A 17943-nucleotide genomic window follows, 5' to 3' on the forward strand; every position below is an offset into this window, starting at 1 on the left:
ATGTGGAAGTGCGAGGTCAGAGGTCACCGCTAAGTCAAACAAGATGATCAGCTCAGGGTCACAGTGCCACTGCTGGCCGCCCTATGGGACACAAAGCACACTGGATAATCGACTAAGTACATTTCATTACATAACAGAATAAGCTGGTAAACTAGAATGTAAGCACGATGCAAAAAAAATGTATTTAAAACCTTCACATGATGTAAAAAAACCAACAAAAAAACATCAGCTGATCGGACATTATGTGCACTCAGCCAAGATTTTATTTTGAGTTTGCTGGTAATAAAATACAAGGCGGGATGGGAAGAAAATAAAACTGTAAAGGCAGCAAGAAAAGTAAAGGCAAAAGAAAAAGAAAATCTTTGTGTGGCCTAAATGAGTTATAAAGAGCAGTGCTTCGCTATTGGCTGCCATCCCGAGTGTGTGCAGTGAAGCAGTGAATAACTTGCGGCCAGCCCGACACACTGAAAAACAAAGAGTTATGTAATGCTGAGGCCCACACTGAGGGGAGAGGACAGGATGGTGTCTTGGAACATACATTCGCACAGCCTTGTAAATACTGATAGACGTGCTCACATATCACAAACTAACTGCTTCTCTTCCTAATTTTACTGTGTCTGTTTATGTCTGTCTTGAGTGTGTATGCTTGGGGGGGGGGGGGGGTTATTGTTGTAAGTAATTTATGCCCCCACTGCTGCAGCCTGTGTGGATAACAACCAATGACTGCACGGTTTCACCCCTATCTGTCTGAGGGTCTTCCTCTCGCTGCAGGAATCAGGGGGGAACTCGTCAGTCATCGGATTTCTCTGGATCTGCTCCACTTCCTCACCCTTCTCCTCCTTCATCCATAACCACCTATGTTTGCTACACTTTCCCTTTCATTCGCTGTGATCTACTATTATCCCCTTGTCCTTAGTGTATTAAGGACGGCAGACGCACAGTCATTCCTGGCCAGAGCTCCCGACTAATCTAAAGATGGTGATTTCCTCTTTAAATCAGAGCACTTTGTGGTTGTGCCACAATGTATAAAAATAGTCATGGAGGTGATCGTTATACAGTTGGGACTCTCTGATGTGTGACGTAGATTCTTCTGGAAGCTGGGGGGAAGGGGGAAGCTTGCTGGTTCCTCTGTCAGCCAATCAGAGGGAAGAGACGAGGAGGGAGCGGGCGGGAGGGAGAGTGAAAGAGCGAGAGAGTCGAATGTACCAGAGGAAGGGAAGGAGGTAGAGCAGGGAGGGAGGGTGAGTGATGGTGTGTGTGTGTGTGTGTGTGTGTGTGTGTGTGTGTGTGTGTGTGTGTGTGTGTGTGTGTGTGTGTGTGTGTGTGTGTGTCTTTGTGCGTGCGTGTGCGCGATAGTCTCCACCCCCTCGTGAGATCGAGTCTCACTGTTTGGAAACAGCTTTGGTCTAAATCTGCTTACAACTAGTCTTCTATTTGCCTGTAGTATTCCATGACATTTTTCCATTCTTTTCAAAAAACAAACGCAAATCCTACACATTGAGTAAAATCAATAATATCAAAATAACTGAAGTAAATGACGAGTAAATGACGAGTAAATACGAGTAAAAAAACGAGTAAATGCTTCTGGCATTAGCAAGGTTTATTAAGCCACATTAAGTCTTTCATGGCAGTACTTTGCAGGGAAAAAAAGTGAAATAGAGTAAAGAGAGATCAGAGTCACTCTCTCTGACAGCCTATTTGCAAAAACAGTCCTCAGCTGTGCGGATGCACAGGAGAATTCCCACTTCATCAAAGATGCACGTCAAACTGTGGCCTTGGGGCTGTGTGCGCTTAACGCGGCAAAGGAAGACATCCCATTTTCCACTTTAAAAGGAGTCTTAATTTTCTGAGAGAGAAGATGATAGCACGCTTGCCTGACTGTTTAAGACCTAGAGGTTGGGGGGAGGTTGTCTGGAAAGATATACAGTATAGAGAGTTGAGGGTAGATGTAGAAGACGCAGGTGGAGAGCATTGGCAGTGCTCCCCATCAGTGTCTCTCTCAGGTAAAAGCAGAAAATCAGGCCACATGACCTTGAACATAAAGGATTACGCTGTGTGCAAGTTTTACAAGTGGAGGTGCACAGATGGAACATCTCAGGACCCACAGCAGAAACTTTCATAAATATACTGAAACCTTAAGTCAGTTAGATCAGTAATGATGCAACATGACTTACAACTGAGGGACAACACGAAAGCTTCATTATATTATGCTGTTATTTCTATTATAATAGGCATCTGTAATTTTAAAGAGACGATAACTGGGCCTATTCAGAGGAAAACAACATAGTGATTTAAATGAGTTGACAGTTCTGGATCCTTATCAGATGTCTAATGAAGAGGAGGCAGGAGAAAGAGTGGCAACATATGATTGAGAAAGGGGGGCGTGTCTTTAGGGTTCTCCATCTCTTTCCTCCTCTGGGCTTTAAGATGTGAGCAGTGCACCTCATAAGAGAGCAGATTAAAGGGCTTAATTAGAAGTGAATAAATGACACTGTAGTTAAGAGGGAAAACCCTCCCTTGCTGAATAACATTCTACAGCGATAAAAACGCTATTTAAAAGCACTTCCATGTTGGACGGCGCCCTGTAAAGAACACTGGGCTATATAGATGAGAGCATTTATTAAACTAGGTATCTGAATGATTTTCATCCTGCAAGACACGTTATTGTCAAAGCTGGCTGAAGGGGGAGAGGATGGTTACTGCTCTCAGAAGACAGGCGGAAGACGGAGACAGAAGAAAGTTGTAGGACAGAGACAGACTGCTTCACTTCATCTTTTGTGCCAACAGCTGCAGCCAGACCAGATTCCACTGTCCGTCAGGATTTAGAGGAAGTGATGTGTGAAAGAGAGTGGAACGTCCAGTCCCCCTGACCTGTTTAGTGCCCGCTGGACCAACACGAGTCACTGAGGCCGCAATATGTGCTTCACACAAAAACTGCAAGAGGCTGCAAATCTTTTTGAGGGAGAATCACCCTGTTATATTGTACAAGATGCCCTAACAACATAGCCTCTATATGAATCACAAATACACTACATCATCCGCCACATTGCAGCTTACATGACAGCCAGCTCAACTTATAAAACCATTTAACATGAAAACACACATTTCTGACCTGCTCAACTCAGAGTGCTGAGAGACAAATAAATAAAATCTGCCCCCCAAAAAGACTAGGTCACCTGTGTTAATGATCATTTAAAAAAAATTAAGTCACTATAGACTTAATGGCAATAGGCTCATATGCATAATTTATGGGGGCAACGCTCCTCTGTAGTTAATCATCACGGCTGCTGCCTCCGTTTAAACTGTGCTCGGTGGGATAAGACGTGTAAAAGAGTCAGTGGCGATGACAAGATGCACACTGGTATAAACTCCCCCCTGATCGCACCACAATTTATGACTCTCTAACACAAAGCGCTGGGCGTAATTAAGGGAATGTGAAACGGCAAATTAATCTGTTATGAAATTACTGCTGCAACTCTACTTTATAATAATGTTATCTTTTATTGTGCTATGTAAATGAGTGGCTTGATGTGTATGTACGTTGCCCCCCACCCCGACTATGATGGGGATAAAAATGCACAGCGTGAACAGAAACGCAACAGCCCATTAACCCTAAGACATTAACTCAAGTGCAGCTAGTTGGTGGCAGAAGGCCTCTGTTGTGGGACACAATATCTGTGATGGGGCGGTTGCTTTGTACTATTATTGTAATCTGGTCCTTTCCTTTGCAGGGACACACACGCACACACACACACACACACACACACACACACGGCTCTACTGTGTTGCTGACTCATAGAGTGACACCACAGAAGATTCCTTGGATGTACTAAAATGACGACGACAACAATTCAGGGTTAAATATTCCACTGATGGAGGAAAGCCAAGGGGCTTTTCCACAACGCTCTGTCAGACCATGGAATTCTGAGTAATAAGTAAATGACATTAACATTGGTGATATCCATGTGTAGGTTTTAAGAAAAGAAAAAAATCTATATATATATTTGCATTAGTACATGCCATATAATCAATGTATTTATTACTATGGCCACAAATCCAATTGAAAACAACTGACACTACAAATAATTTTTAAATTACATTAGTGATGGTTTTGAAGGAACAATATTGCCTAGAATTATTTATTATTATTTATGAACAATAATTTCTAACTATATAAATTATTACATTAGTACAGCCCAGATCTATAAAAGAAGTAGAGAATTGACTAAACAATTTAATATGACAATTATTTAAATTTTGCTAAAATCTTGACATGTCTGCTGACATGAGGTTTTACAATGGTAAAATCACACATACATCATAAAATCCTGTGGTCGCTCTGTTTGGCTTTCAAACCAAAAATTAAAGGCACCTGAATCGTTAACACAAAGTTAAGTGTGTATATAACATATAAGTTAGGTGTGAAAGCACACTTACAGGTATTTTGGCATTTGGACGTGAATGTACCGCATTTGCTCAAGAAATTAAAAACAATTTTCTGTTTATTTGTGAGCAGTAAGGTAAAACTATGTGTGTGTTTTCAGAGGTAGACAATGTTCATATGCTGCCTCTCACATCAGGGGACTGGGAAAGTGAGGGGGGTGGGAGTGAGAAGGACTGTGTGCATGTGTGTGTCACAGAAACAAGCCAGTAGACATATCTTGCAAAGGGCCCCCTCAGCTTTGCCGGCAAACGGGAAACTGGAGTTGCATTCTTATTGTTTCACATGGCTCTGTCTGTTTCTTTTGCTCTCACGTGCCTTTCCAGATATTTCAAATCAACCAAAGGTAACCCTGTTTGAGCAGGCGCCTCCCTTCACATTGCACAAATATAATCATCCCATCTCCTTCCTTACAGCCCACCTTCTTCCACTACCTTTTCCCTCTGCTCCCCCCCTCCTGTTGGTCCCAGGATGGGCTTTTGTGTTAGACCAGACAGAAGGTGGTGGAGTGTTACTATGGTGCCCGAGGTCTTCCTGGAGATCTCCTGTGCACGGATACCTATTTATTCAGCCTCCATACTCGCACTGTTCTCTTAATTAGTTCCCAGTGTACCGAGACAATCTGCCTCCCTTAGCCGATTCATCAATTAATCACTAATTCTGCCAAAAAGGTGTTTATATGGTCCTTTTATGGTGACTGAGACAGGTTTCTAAATTAAGTCAACTAATTCACAAGTTGGAGGAATCCTGAAATTATAATCCATTAGCCTGAGTTTATACTGTTAAGAACAGTACTATGGAAAACTGACCATGATGTAGTCAGAGTGCATACATGTGTACACTGTAAATCAAGGTCAGGGCTGCCGCCAAGAGAATAACTGTGCAGATCACAGCCTGGTCTGTAAGATGAGGGCAAAAGTATGGCACTGTATGTAGGCCAAATTTAAAAAAGTAGCAAAAACAACACCAAGTAGATAAGAGACAAAGAGAATATCAACATAGCTAAACCACATCACGTTCATTAGCGCGGCAAACAGGGTGAGGGGCTGAGGGTGACTCAGACATGGAGAATAAGGGGTCGTGGGGGCTCCTCTGTAACAGTACAGTCTCATTAACTCATCCTTTAGGGAGAGAGTGGGAGGTCAAAGCGCTGACCCACGAGTTCACATTTTTTTTGCAGCCACAAGAAGAGAATAACTTACTCCTCGTTTTTAATGATTGAAAAAAAATAGCTGAAAAAAATGTTTCAATATCCCTGTGGGGACAAATCATTGACAAACAGCCTTCCCTATAGCCCCTAACCCTATTGTTGGCCTTCCCAGCTAAATGTCTAAACCTAACATAAACCCTTGACTAAGTCTTACACTCTCAAAAAGAAGTCTGTACCCACAAAGTCTCCATGGTGTATTCAGTTTAAAGTCCTCACTGGGATGTTAAAACAAGTATAAACAAACACACTTCTATGGGAAAACAAACATCAAGCGATTGTTTGTAATTCGGCGTCTATTCTTTTGCTGACATTAAAAACGCTTTAAGGCCAATCAGCCGATGTCCACCAGCAGATCTAATCAGATCAGCTCTGCCTGGCCCTTGAAAGACGGTAAGTCTCTCTCCCATCTGGCTGCTTATCCTGACATGGGGATCTGCTCCTGGGCTAACTTACTGCCCATCGCTGTCTACATGCCTCTCTCTGGTCATTAAGAGTATTGGCTTGGGGGAGACAAAGTGCAGAGTGGGTTTACGGCTGCCACAGAGCACAGGTTAAAAACCTGCAAGCTAAGCACACTCCTTCCAAAAGAAGTCTCCTTTTAGTCAACTTTATTTAACTCCTTGTTTGTTTGGTGGTTATTCCACTTTGTTCTTTTCTCCTTCTGCTCACCCCTTCCCCCCCCAGGTATGCCTGAGGAGCCAATGGGGAGGCCCGAGGAGCAGCTGCAAAATCCCCATACTCCTTATTAGTCTTGTATGGGCACCTGGCCTCCTTTTTGGCTCAGGTAGTATACAGACCACCTGGCTGCTGCTAATGTTCTCACTCAGTTAAAGATGTTTGCATGCTTCATATACAAATTGCACAGCCAAGAAACGGTAAATTGAATCTCAAAATGTGTATTCTGTACAAAATCAGCCTCCCGAGTGTTTGAAAACTTCATGTTACAAACTCATTGGAAGCTTCATGGCAGACAGGCCGGTGATGCAAAATACATGAAATAAACAAGTTGATATACAAGTAACCCCAACTCACCTTTGGTTATCTGTTCTGTGGCCTGAAAAGAAGAGAAAAATATATTAGCAATAGAAGGAAAGAATAACTTAAAATGATGCAACAAGAATCTTTTCCATGTATAAGTGAAACTGTAGGCCATAATATCAAAGCCTGATCAACGCTCACTTGCCATCTGCACCATCAGCAAGGGCAAATTTTCAGTGTGGTGGTTGTGCTCATCTGTTGAATTGCTAAGAGGTTCAGGTTCATTCATATAACTTGATGGGGTGAAAGGGTTCATTTGGCTTGTGTGTGTGTGCTCCTCTCATAAGAATTACAGACATACTTTAAGCAGCACTGACAAAGACAGTTTAAAGGCCAGAGACTCCACACTACTCAGAGCAGCAGGCTAATCTGTTAAGCTAACAATGAAAACAGACCCGCCGAAGGAAGCGGTGAAGAGGAGGGGGCGGAAGTGGTGGGATGTGGGATAAGGATGAGGACAGCAACAACGAAAGCTTCTGTTTAATGCTTCCTGTGTAAAAAAAAACATGACAGAATGCATGTGCTCGATATGTTTGTGATGTCACTGCAGGAAAACACCTGAGCAGAGTGGAGAGCTGCACTTGCTTTGTGCTTCACCGACAGCGATTTGGGTTAAATATTGTACATTTTGCCGCGTCGGCCCCACCACTGCAATATTACTGCCGCCGCCACCACAATCTTGAGGTCACAATTACATGGCTTTTAATTTGACAGATATAGGAAGTGGAGGTGCGTGGTGACACCACGTCCAAAGATAAAGTGGGATGGTAAATAAAGTCGATGGATAAACGTAGGTTTAACTTGCCAGCATTAAAGGGGCAGTAAGCTATTTTAATCCAATACACTAAAATTCTGTGAATATTTCCTCACAGTCTGCTAGCTGTCGGTTCTGCGCCGAAATAACAGATTTTTTTCCTGCCGCAGCCCTGGTTCTGTAAAATGAAAACAAAAAAAATGGTGCAGACTGCACCACACAACACTGCGTGTGCAGTTTGTAAACATCAGTCCCTGACACATTAAGAGACGTGGGGGTTTTGGCGATGGTAAGCGTGTCCGTCTCCCACACCCGACCAGTGCAGTCCCTCTGCAAAATCATTTGCTGCCCCTTTAACTTGGAATGGTTTTTATTACCTATTGATATTCACCCCGACCACCAGCAAACTACATGTGCGCATCTCAAGTATAGAAAAAGCCTCAGCAGTACTAACCAGGACAAGTCTTATTAGCCCCATTCATCTCTGCATCCGCCTATCATGCGGCGTGCGTATGATAGCATGCTGCGTTCCTGTTTCAGGACTGGGCTCACTGGGATGTTGTCACCGATTAAACATTAGAAAGAAACATTTAAATAAGGTAAAAAGGTGAGTGAGCTTGTCAAAGAGATTCCACACGCTTACCTTTTTCTGAGCGGCTTCTTTCTTTTTCTTCTCTTCTTGTTTTTTCTTTTTCTTATCTTCCATCAAATGGTTCTCTTCTTGTGTGTCTTGCTTCTTCTCACAGCTTAAATAGATAGAGAGAGAGAGAGAGAGAGAGAGATAGGACATGTTTTTATCACCCAAGTCGAGCTAATGAGAAAGACACAGTGCTTCAGCAGGTGAACACTTGCAATTTCAGTTGTTCTCCAACGTAAAACTCAGTGTTTTCGGTGGCCTCTGTTGTAACACACACAATCACATGTGTAGTAGGACAACCAACAGAGAGAAGAATGCGGACTTGTTTTGCACTTCACTCTTACTTAAGCCGAAAACTTTTTTGTCAAACTGTGTGTTTTGAACTGTGTGCGTGTGGGTGTGTATGTGTGTGTATATGTGTTTTAGTTTGGTGGTGTTTGGGGTGGCTTCTGGAAACCATTAAGGAGGCTTTGTATGTTTAGCATAGATGGAACCAATGAGATGAGGCCCCCATTCTTGAGACTCTACACCACGGCAGGGCAACAGATCCCAACGCAACTAATGTGGGAGCGGACCACAGCAAAACTAGCGTTACCGCCTCGCCTTATTTGCCTCCGCCAACCAGTCAAGTAGCAAGAAATCTGGTCACAATCTCCTCCTCTGCTCCTGAGTTATGGGGTTGAATAACGAAAAATGTGCTCTTGCTGAACAATGATGTCACAGTAGAGTTGACCTATAACCAGATATAAAATGTCACCACATCCTCATTTCATTCAATTTGTGCAAAATTTTGCCATAAATAGGTATGAATTCTTCTTCTTCGCCAAAAAAAAACACGCTTCATCTTTCATCAGTTCATCTTAGAGTCCAAGTGAACAGTTGTGTCTGATGAAATGAATGAAATTCCCTCCACGTGTTCCTGATATTTTACGTTCATGGATGGATGGATGGATGAACAGACAACCTGAAAATATAATGAAAATATAATATTATGTAATCCGTCGGTGGCTGTTGCCAGCGCGGAGGCAAATACATGCCCTCGCTGTTACAGGCGACCGCCATGTCTGCCATTGCCTGGCAACAAGCGCTCCCAGAGGCCCTGGTGAGCAGTCAGGTGGAGACTGACAAGGCCCTCAAGCAATCAGTTTGGTTGTGGAGGTTCAATGATGGAACTGGAAAACTGAGAGGAAAGGCAAACTTGGACAAGCACTACACAAAGTACAAATCGGAGCTTGCAGTTAAGCAACTGAGTCAGTGCTTTGGCACATGTCATGAGAAAATTGGTGCACGAGAGGGTACAACTATAAAAACTGTGTCCTTTTTCCCTTTCCAAACTGCTTTTCCTGACCTCAACGCTGAACGCCAACCAAAATTGTTAAGGAACTTTCCGAAAAAAAGTAAGAAAACGACTAACAGCTTAGGAAAAAGAACAGGATTAAAATTGACTTATCGAGAATCATTTGTACAACGTGTGCGGCAAACCAGTGGACACAAGGTCACCATAGAGGAGCCTCAAACATCAGACCTCCAGAGGATCTGTTCATTATCTTTAACACTGCTATCACATGTGGAGACATTGTTACACTATCCAGAAAGTGAGGAATCAAAATCGAGCTCTATTAATTTTGCCTGTAATCTGGGGGAAACCTATGCACTCTACTTTCTGGGCACAAAATGATACGCTGATAGTGGAATGTCTGTCTTTACATCATTCCAAATGACCAATGGAAGAGCAAATCACACTGTGAAAACAAACAAACAAATAACTAAACACTGGGAAACTTTTAATATATTTTCTGGTATATGTAGATATAGTTCAACAACAAATTCAATCCCATCTTGCATAAAAAGAATCATCACAAAATCCAAACAATTTACCAAACCAACAAACAAGCAAAGAACAACCTGCTTCTTATTTCAAAAAAGGATGAATAAATAACTACAGTAACAAATATCCCTAACTCGCACGGAGCCCCATGGCTCACTCAAGGTCAGCAGGAGCTGAAAAGTGAATCAAGCTAATCTAGCTGCACTCCAGGCCTGATGGCGAGCTACAAGGAGGGACCAGTACGCCAAATTGTGGGACTGGGATAAGGCTGTTAGAATTTGCTTTGACACAAAAAACTCCTTCCACTATTCACCCATCTTTCAGTGTTTACCTCTAACGGGCCGGTATAACAACCCGCTGGTGCAGTTGCCGTTCTAAATATAGCGGGTGCTGCTCCTTTCAAAGGAATCATCGGACTTGTGTTTTTGAAGGATCAGAGGATAAGAGAGATGCTCCAGTTAATGTGAGCTGCTGTTGGCCTCCGACCCAGATGAGGAGAGTGTGTGCAGGGGCAACGCGTCAAAATGATTTCAGTTTAAGAAACATTTGGTCCCAGAGCAGGACAGAGAGAGTCTCTGAGTCTCAATGAGAGCTGCTGTTTGATTTCTAAACATCTGCCTGGCTTGGACAGATGTGTGTCCCTTGGGCTCAGAGTGCTGACTGGTGGTGAGGATGCAGATATGGTACCTCTTGCACACTCGCTGCTGTACGTCTGGCAATACAACCGCACTAAAAAGGCAGTAGGGGCCATTTTTACAAATGTGTAGTAGAATATTAACAATGATAAAACCATGCCAAATCAAAAAATAAATAAATTAGACACGGCAGACTACACCAACGTTTTTTTAATTGATGTATTCTCGCAGTAGCTGGCTGCGCTGCATCATGAGCAGCCGTTTGTAGCAGGGAAGCATGGTTAGAGTCGACATGAAAGACGCAGGCCAATGAGCTCAGCTGTGTTGTGGAATTAAACCGTCCCGTCGGAACAACAGGATTAGAGCTTGGTGTCCCTCTTAAAACCAGACACTCACACCACTGATAGAGGAAGGCAAAAGGAAGAAAGACCGAAAGACAGACTGATAAATGCTGCTAGAAAATCAAGCAGGGGAGGTGAGGGGAACAGTCGCAGCCGCCGGTACCGATGTGGACATGAAAATGCATGACTACCCCAAAATGAAGCACTGAGGATGAGGGTGCTACAATCGATGGGGCTGGTTTGTGTGCTCGTGTTAGAGATGGGGGAAGGGGTGCTAGACGGCAGTCGCTGGGCACAGAGCCAGGAATGCCATCGCAAGCCAAACAAGAGCTCGGCGAGCCCTCGGGAGAACGCTTGCTAGCAAACCACAGCAGCAGCCGCCACAGCTATGGCAGGATGTGCAGCCCCCTCTGCCAGTCTGCACGATCGCACGCTTTGGCAACACCGTTTTTAAGCTAGCTCTAAAAGAATATATGATATGCAACACTGTTACGGAAGAAAAAAAAGAAGACCAAGCAGCCACAACTACCTTTCAATTTCTGTGAAGGTTTAAAAATTGCTGGGTAAGCACTGACAAAGTCCTTGTGCTGTGCAAAGAGGATTGCAGTCTCTTAAGTACTTGAAGCTATTCTCAGTGTGGTCATGTTAATGCTTTCTGACCCAGGCCAGCGACAAGGAAAAAAATGAACTCCACACTCCTGCAGTTCTGAGCAGGCCCTAAAATAACTGTCAGTGTCAGTCGCCTGCTCCGAAAATAATGGGAGCACTTTCACAGGCCCAGTTGACAATTTATTATTCCAAGCGATCAGAGAAGATCCCCAGATAATGTATTTTTATACTACCATCTCGTAGCTTTCTCGCCGTTTCCACAATCGTCTTCAGAATCGAAAAAAGGAGAAGAAAAGAATCAAGCCTCTGTGGAGCAACAGCCTGTGAAAGAGAGCTAACATTTTAATTTCTGCAAAGGATGATTAAGAAAATGTCTTTGAGTAGTACTTATTCCCTCCTAACAGAGAATGTGTGCAATACTGAAACCAAAAGGTGCACTACTAACAGCCGCACAGGAGTAATGCCTGTCAACATTTACCTGTGCAGGATTCAAAATTCAAATGGATGGAACGAGCGTTCGAGCTAGACAAAAAAAACGTATGTCTTTGACGGCAGTAAACTGCTTTTCACAGAGTGCAAGCTCATCATTTCCACTGAGGACTCCAACTAGGCATCTGATCACAGAGGCCGAACAACCCGCCAAACCAAATGACACAATCTGGCAAAATGCCCCCCCCCCCCCCCCCCCCCCCCCCCCCCCCCCGAGTCCTCTAGTCCAGCAGCAAGTAAAAAGGCCACTGAGAGTTTGAGACTGAAAGAAGTGGTATGACCTAAGCTGTATAGTAATCACAGTATTTAGTGGCCTGTTTTTGTTATCAAGCCCCCTTTGGCGCCTCTTTAACACACTGCCTCTTTCAGAGGCTTGGGTGCTGCTGACTGGAGGCCCCTGACCTGGCGGGGGACACAAAAATACCCCCACCTCCGCGCCCGTCGTCACCGCCACCACCGCTTCAGCCCCTTTGCCAGGGTCCAGACCCAAATTAGGGACTCCAACACATCAGTTAAAAAAAAAACCCAGCAGGGCCTCAAAGTTTATGTCAGCCTGCCCTCTATGTGCATCAGGGTGCTGGCATTCCCAGTCTAAACAAACAAACACACACACACACACACACACACACACACACACACACACTGGGCTCTCCGTGAGGAGTGTGTGCCACTGCAGCGTGCGGAGCTGCAACAGGCAGTGATGGTGGCACAGGAAGCACCAGCGCCAAGACACTCAGAGCAGTGACGGGCCCCTGGTGCTGAGGCAGATCAGTGTGTGTTTGACTTGGTCAAACCATGAAGCCATGGGAAAAAAATACCCACTACTAACTGCCTCTACTATAAAATCACTTCTTCTTCTTTTTTTTTAAATCCCATCACCGGTGACTTAACTTTACTGTGGGGGTTTGCACAGCTCTGACCAGCGGGTGACAACAGCAGAGGACGGTTTATATCCCATCAGAGCAGCCCAGTGACAGTTTATTTAACAACCAGCCAGAGTTTATGCCGAGACGGAAGTCTCCAAGTGTCTGCACACATAAAGAGACGCTACTTTCTTAAAGCGAAGGCCAGAAACTACCCGCCATTCAGTGAGGGAATCACTGAATGGATACTGATGCGTAGGCAGCGCTTTTTTTTTTCTCCCTCCGTGAACGCAGCTGTAAAGCGCGCGTGCTTGTGCGGGTGCGCGTGCGCGTGTGTGTGTGTGTCCGCGCGGCCTGCAGAAAAAAAAAGGGGTTTGTTGCCAGCGGCTCATGACAGCAAGTGTCAAACGCAACGTCCTCCGAGCTGCTCCTCACTCGACCAGTCACCACTCAGAGAAACACGGTGTCCTTGAATCACTCGACCCGCCGCTGCTGCTGCTGCTGCTGCTGCTGCTGGTGGTGGTGAGCGCGACGGGGTCAGGAAACCCGTGCTAAGGTCAACAACGCGTGCACTAGCTTAAAAACAACAACAACAACAACAACAACAACAACAACAACAACAACAACAACCCACCGACAGCTGCGACGACAGCGCTGGTGTCAAAGTGGGCTGAGCTCCCAGAGCAGCTGCCATTTTTTTCGGCTGCGAACGCCGTGCAGCCTTCCGACAGGGCGCGAGTCTGTCGAGCTGACGAACGAGCCCACACGAGAGAGAAAGAAGCACGGCGAGGGAGGAAGAGAGAGAGAGGGAGGGAGGGAGGGAGGGAGGGAGCCTACCATGAAGCGTTCAGCAGGATCCCGTCGGCGGCGGAGCCTCTGCAGCCATTTTGTAGTAACTGACCGGAGCAGCAGCTCGAGACGGTTGAATCGGTGGTAACGGGGGGAGGGGGGCGGAGCTTCACCTTGCCACGTGACCTTCAATAACAAAACAAACTGCCCCCTCCTCCTCTCCAGTTCGACACCCCCCCCCACCCGCCGCGTTTCCATGACAACTGTAGCCCCTCCATCACTGCCCTCGCCGCACTGATGCCACCCCACCTTCCTTCTTTCCTCCCCCCCGCCCCCCATGCGTGGCGACATAACAGAGTAAACAAGTACACAACACAACGGGCCGCGTGTGTGAGAAGTGGAATGGTGAATTTGTTCTGTGGTGATCATGAAAAAGCTCGTCACTGATTTTTGTGCGGCACGAAACCTGCACTGTTTTTTTTTACACCAACAGAGGGCACGACTTCTAATGTGATGTGACCTGCAGCAGGTGTGGACAAGTTTGGAAAAGTGTTCAATTTAGTTCCCTCAACAACAAAAATCGCCTAAAGGCTTAATAAATCTTGATATTGACAAATCCATATATATTTCCTCTAATGGTACTAAGTTAATATAATCATTTTATTGGTAAATCCAGGTAGTACAGCAGCCCAAAGGTATAATAAAAAGTACAGGTTTGAATAAGAATAGAATAAAATAAAATTGAATGACAATGATGTCAAAATAAAATAGAACTATATAGAATAATTTGACACAGAATACACAAAATTTACATTTATAGTCATATCAAGTTACAGGGGCCATTCTCAGTCTCCTCTTCCATCCTTTCAAACTCAGTTTTAAACTTGTGCGAGGACACTGCTGAGAGTAGAACACACGAGGAACGGGAAACGATATTGAACTGTCACCAGGGACAACAAGAAGCGGTGTTCTACCTTTTTCCTAATCTAAAATGTCGTTGTATACTCTCAAATGTCGTTGTGCTTTGTGAAACGTCTTTGTGTTATTGTGGTTCGTGCCTCAGGAGCCACTGTAGTCCCGTGATAAAAACCGATCGATATTCTGGCTACTTCAGAATGAGAAATTCCCATTGTACATTGCTCAGTGGAAACCTTATCTCCACCGCTGAATCGAGGAGAAACAAATATGACCAGAGTGCTTACAAGGCCAATATGTCACCGCTCAATGAGCCAGATCTGGAGCTGAATAAATACCCTTGTCTGTGTCTCATTAGGAGCCAACAAGGTCCACTCTGAATGAGACTCCAGTGGTATCTGATAAGGAAAAGAGTCTGGGAACATCAAATGGTAATTTCCCACAAGAAATAAATATGAATCTGATTGCAAAATAGGATGATCGCCACCGTGTGCTCGCAATTACAGAACCATCTGCACTCGGTGTCGCTGGCATATGTATTTTACGCCCCCCCCCCCACATCTGGATAATTGCAGAAATATGCATTACAATGATGGTGGCAAAACACAATTATTCATTCTACAAGATGATGGAGTGCAAGGCGAGACGTGTGTGTGGAGGAGAGGAGGGGAGACACTAATCACACGCCATGGTGATGAATCTTCTGTGTGTCATGGCAGGAGATCTATTGCCTGGGTCCTTGTGTCCTTTTGTGTGTGTGTGTGTGTGTGTGTGTGTGTGTGTGTGTGTGACCTGTTCTGTAACATACTGATGGCACATGGATGGAGTACCAATACCTGGTAGCAAATGTTAGTGACCTATAGTAAATGTAGGTTAGTGATATTAAGCAACCTTCATGCTAACTGTTAGTCTGTTCTGATTGAAAGGTTTCCAAAAGAAAAAAAAAAAGGGAAAGAGATTTTAATTTTCCCCTTGAGCAATTAAAGTGTATTATATAAAGCCCCTGTAAATTTAGATTCCACTTCTTACAATGTAATTGGCTGAGTCAAATAAAGCAGCTGAAAACCTGAGTGTGTGGAAGACAGTATCAAGTTACTGGTGATGCAGATAAAAAAAACAAACTCTGACCTTTTGTCTCCGCTGTGAACATTAACAGCATTGATTAGTGCGCACAGCCAGTCAATGAGCATCTGAGAAATTTGATTATGACCCTGAGCAGCTGACCCGTCTGGACTAGGGTAAAGATCAACAGTCAGATTGTTATCGTTTCAACCCAACCTGCGGGAAGTGCAGCGGGGTCGATCAAAGTGTCATTTCAGACCGAGGACGGGGCAGGTCCGGTCGAGCTCCTGGGACCAGAGAGAGACTGGTGTTGAGTCAGTAATTGAGTTGGTAACACAAGTGACACACACAGAGTCTGGAACGTACACTTTCTTGGTAGAATCAAGCTTGGTTGTACAGTTACATAATATACAAATAATCTGCAAAAAATGTTATGCTTAGGTATAAAATATATAAACAAAATATCATTGGTGGTGAATTGTAATTGTGCGCTTGAGGACAAAATTTCAGGTGCTTCTTTATATTAAATATTTATATCTGATGCTATTTTATACATCTACGCCAAAACAATTATTTGACAGCGATGATTACTAGTATTGTTACTGATAAGGATTTTGCATAGAAAATATATGCTAATTTTTACAACAGTAAAATGCTATGTAAATATCAATTCATTGGTTAAAATAATACAAAAACGTAAAATATCTAAGTATCAAAAGTAAAAGTCAGAAATTACTGTAGGTGACATTTTTTTAAGGGCAAGACTTACTTTTATATCAATGTGTTTATACTGCAGTGTTGCAAATTATTTTTCGTAAGGGATGTGAATGCGGGGGAAAGGAGGGTGAGGAAATATGAATAAAACAACAATGCTAATTCAAAGCAAGCGTATATGATGTGCACTTATGTTGTTTTGACAACAATCTTAAGGTCCAAACCTATAAAGTTAGGTGGGCATACAGATTCATCTCTACACACCATGTTCCCCCCTCCCCTGCCTGTATTGATGCATTATTCCTATATTTCAGTATTGCAGCGGTCATCTGAAATCATCCGGTCATCTGAATGTTCAAAGTGAGAGACAGCAGGTGACTGTATAATCACATTGAGCATGTCCATTAGAGTGGGTAAAGGCAGGTAAGGAAAAGGTATGATGATCCATGATATTGAAAAATACTGAACAATACAAGTATAAAGAATTTCAGACAAGCATGACATAATCTAACATAGTCAAAGTCACTCTGTTACACTTCTGTCACTGGTATTTGCTTTTCTGTATAAAGAAAAGACTGCACAATTAGCTTGAGTGATACATCATCGCACTTCATTTCATTAAATCTTGAGGTAATAGAAAGAGAGATAAGTGATGATGCTTTACAGCTAATCAGATGTGAGCTGTGTGGGTGGGCATTAGCCCCCCATTCAGCAGATTTGTGTTACATTTGTAGAGCGGCACTCGGCGCTAATCAGCTTGATGGCATGCATATAAACAATAATTGTGCCTTCATGGATTCAGATGATTCAATTGGACAATTAAGCTCTGGCAAACATTCATTTGCATTCTCAATGCATTTTTTTTCTGTTTTGCAACAGTATGTTGCGTTTATCCTTCTCGATCATACTCAGTTAAGCACACACACACACACACACACACACACACACACACGTGGAGCAGCAACATCTCTTCCACAGAGAGAAGACAGGGGAGGAAAAGTCGATGCAGTGAAAGGCTGTTCTGTCCGTCATCCGTCAAAGTCAGCGCATCCCAGCGCTAACTATGGCTGCCAAGGTCCCTCTCCTGTGTGGTGTGGGGGTGGAGATGGGCAGGTGTGCCACAGTGCTCAGAGTGTCACCCCACCAACCGCTATGATTGTTTCTATTTTCATTCGAGATGAGATTAAAGTCCTTGGGGGCAGAGATATCAATCTGTTGTAACATAATGAGTCTTTTCTAGTAAGCAAATAGACACTTGGGCCAACAATGGCCATGGTCGATATTTGTCTGCCACTCATGATTATATTCACAGAAAGAAGGAGAGAAGCACAGTGACGAAGAGAGACTAAGCACAGAGAGAAAGAGAGAGAGAGAATCAGCCTTTCACCGGAGACAAAGAATGTATTTGTTGTAAAACCATCACATCACTAACTAATTACAAATTAACGACAGCATCACACAGAATACAGAACAAGCTGAGTTGTTCATTGCAGTACAGGGAACAATGAAGAATACACTGCATATCTCAAATTAGTTTAATACTATTAAGAGCAGAGTAATACAGGGTAGAATAATAATGTAAGTAGTGTATACACACACACACACACACACACACACA

At 43.8% G+C, this 17943-nt stretch overlaps 1 protein-coding gene across 7 annotated transcripts in view; it reads right to left on the reverse strand.

The window, feature by feature from the left end:
* Positions 1 to 13794, reverse strand: part of tnrc6c1 (trinucleotide repeat containing adaptor 6C1) — a 36036-nt gene extending 22242 nt beyond the window's left edge. For 2 of the 7 annotated variants that reach the window (XM_047327969.1, XM_047327963.1), the window contains exons 1-3: positions 13683 to 13794; positions 8087 to 8189; positions 6684 to 6705 (exon numbers count right to left, since the gene is read on the reverse strand). In XM_047327969.1, coding sequence (XP_047183925.1) covers positions 6684 to 6705; positions 8087 to 8149 — 85 coding nt within the window. In that variant the 5' untranslated portion in view covers positions 8150 to 8189; positions 13683 to 13794. Of the gene's footprint in view, positions 1 to 6683; positions 6706 to 7897; positions 7937 to 8086; positions 8190 to 13479; positions 13614 to 13682 lie in introns of those variants that run through there. The other 5 variants (XM_047327964.1, XM_047327962.1, XM_047327967.1 and 2 more) reach the window with 3 other exon arrangements.
* Positions 13795 to 17943: the final 4149 nt, after the last annotated feature.

Source organism: Scophthalmus maximus, chromosome 17 (assembly GCF_022379125.1).
Source record: "Scophthalmus maximus strain ysfricsl-2021 chromosome 17, ASM2237912v1, whole genome shotgun sequence".
NCBI classification, from domain to species: domain Eukaryota; kingdom Metazoa; phylum Chordata; class Actinopteri; order Pleuronectiformes; family Scophthalmidae; genus Scophthalmus; species Scophthalmus maximus.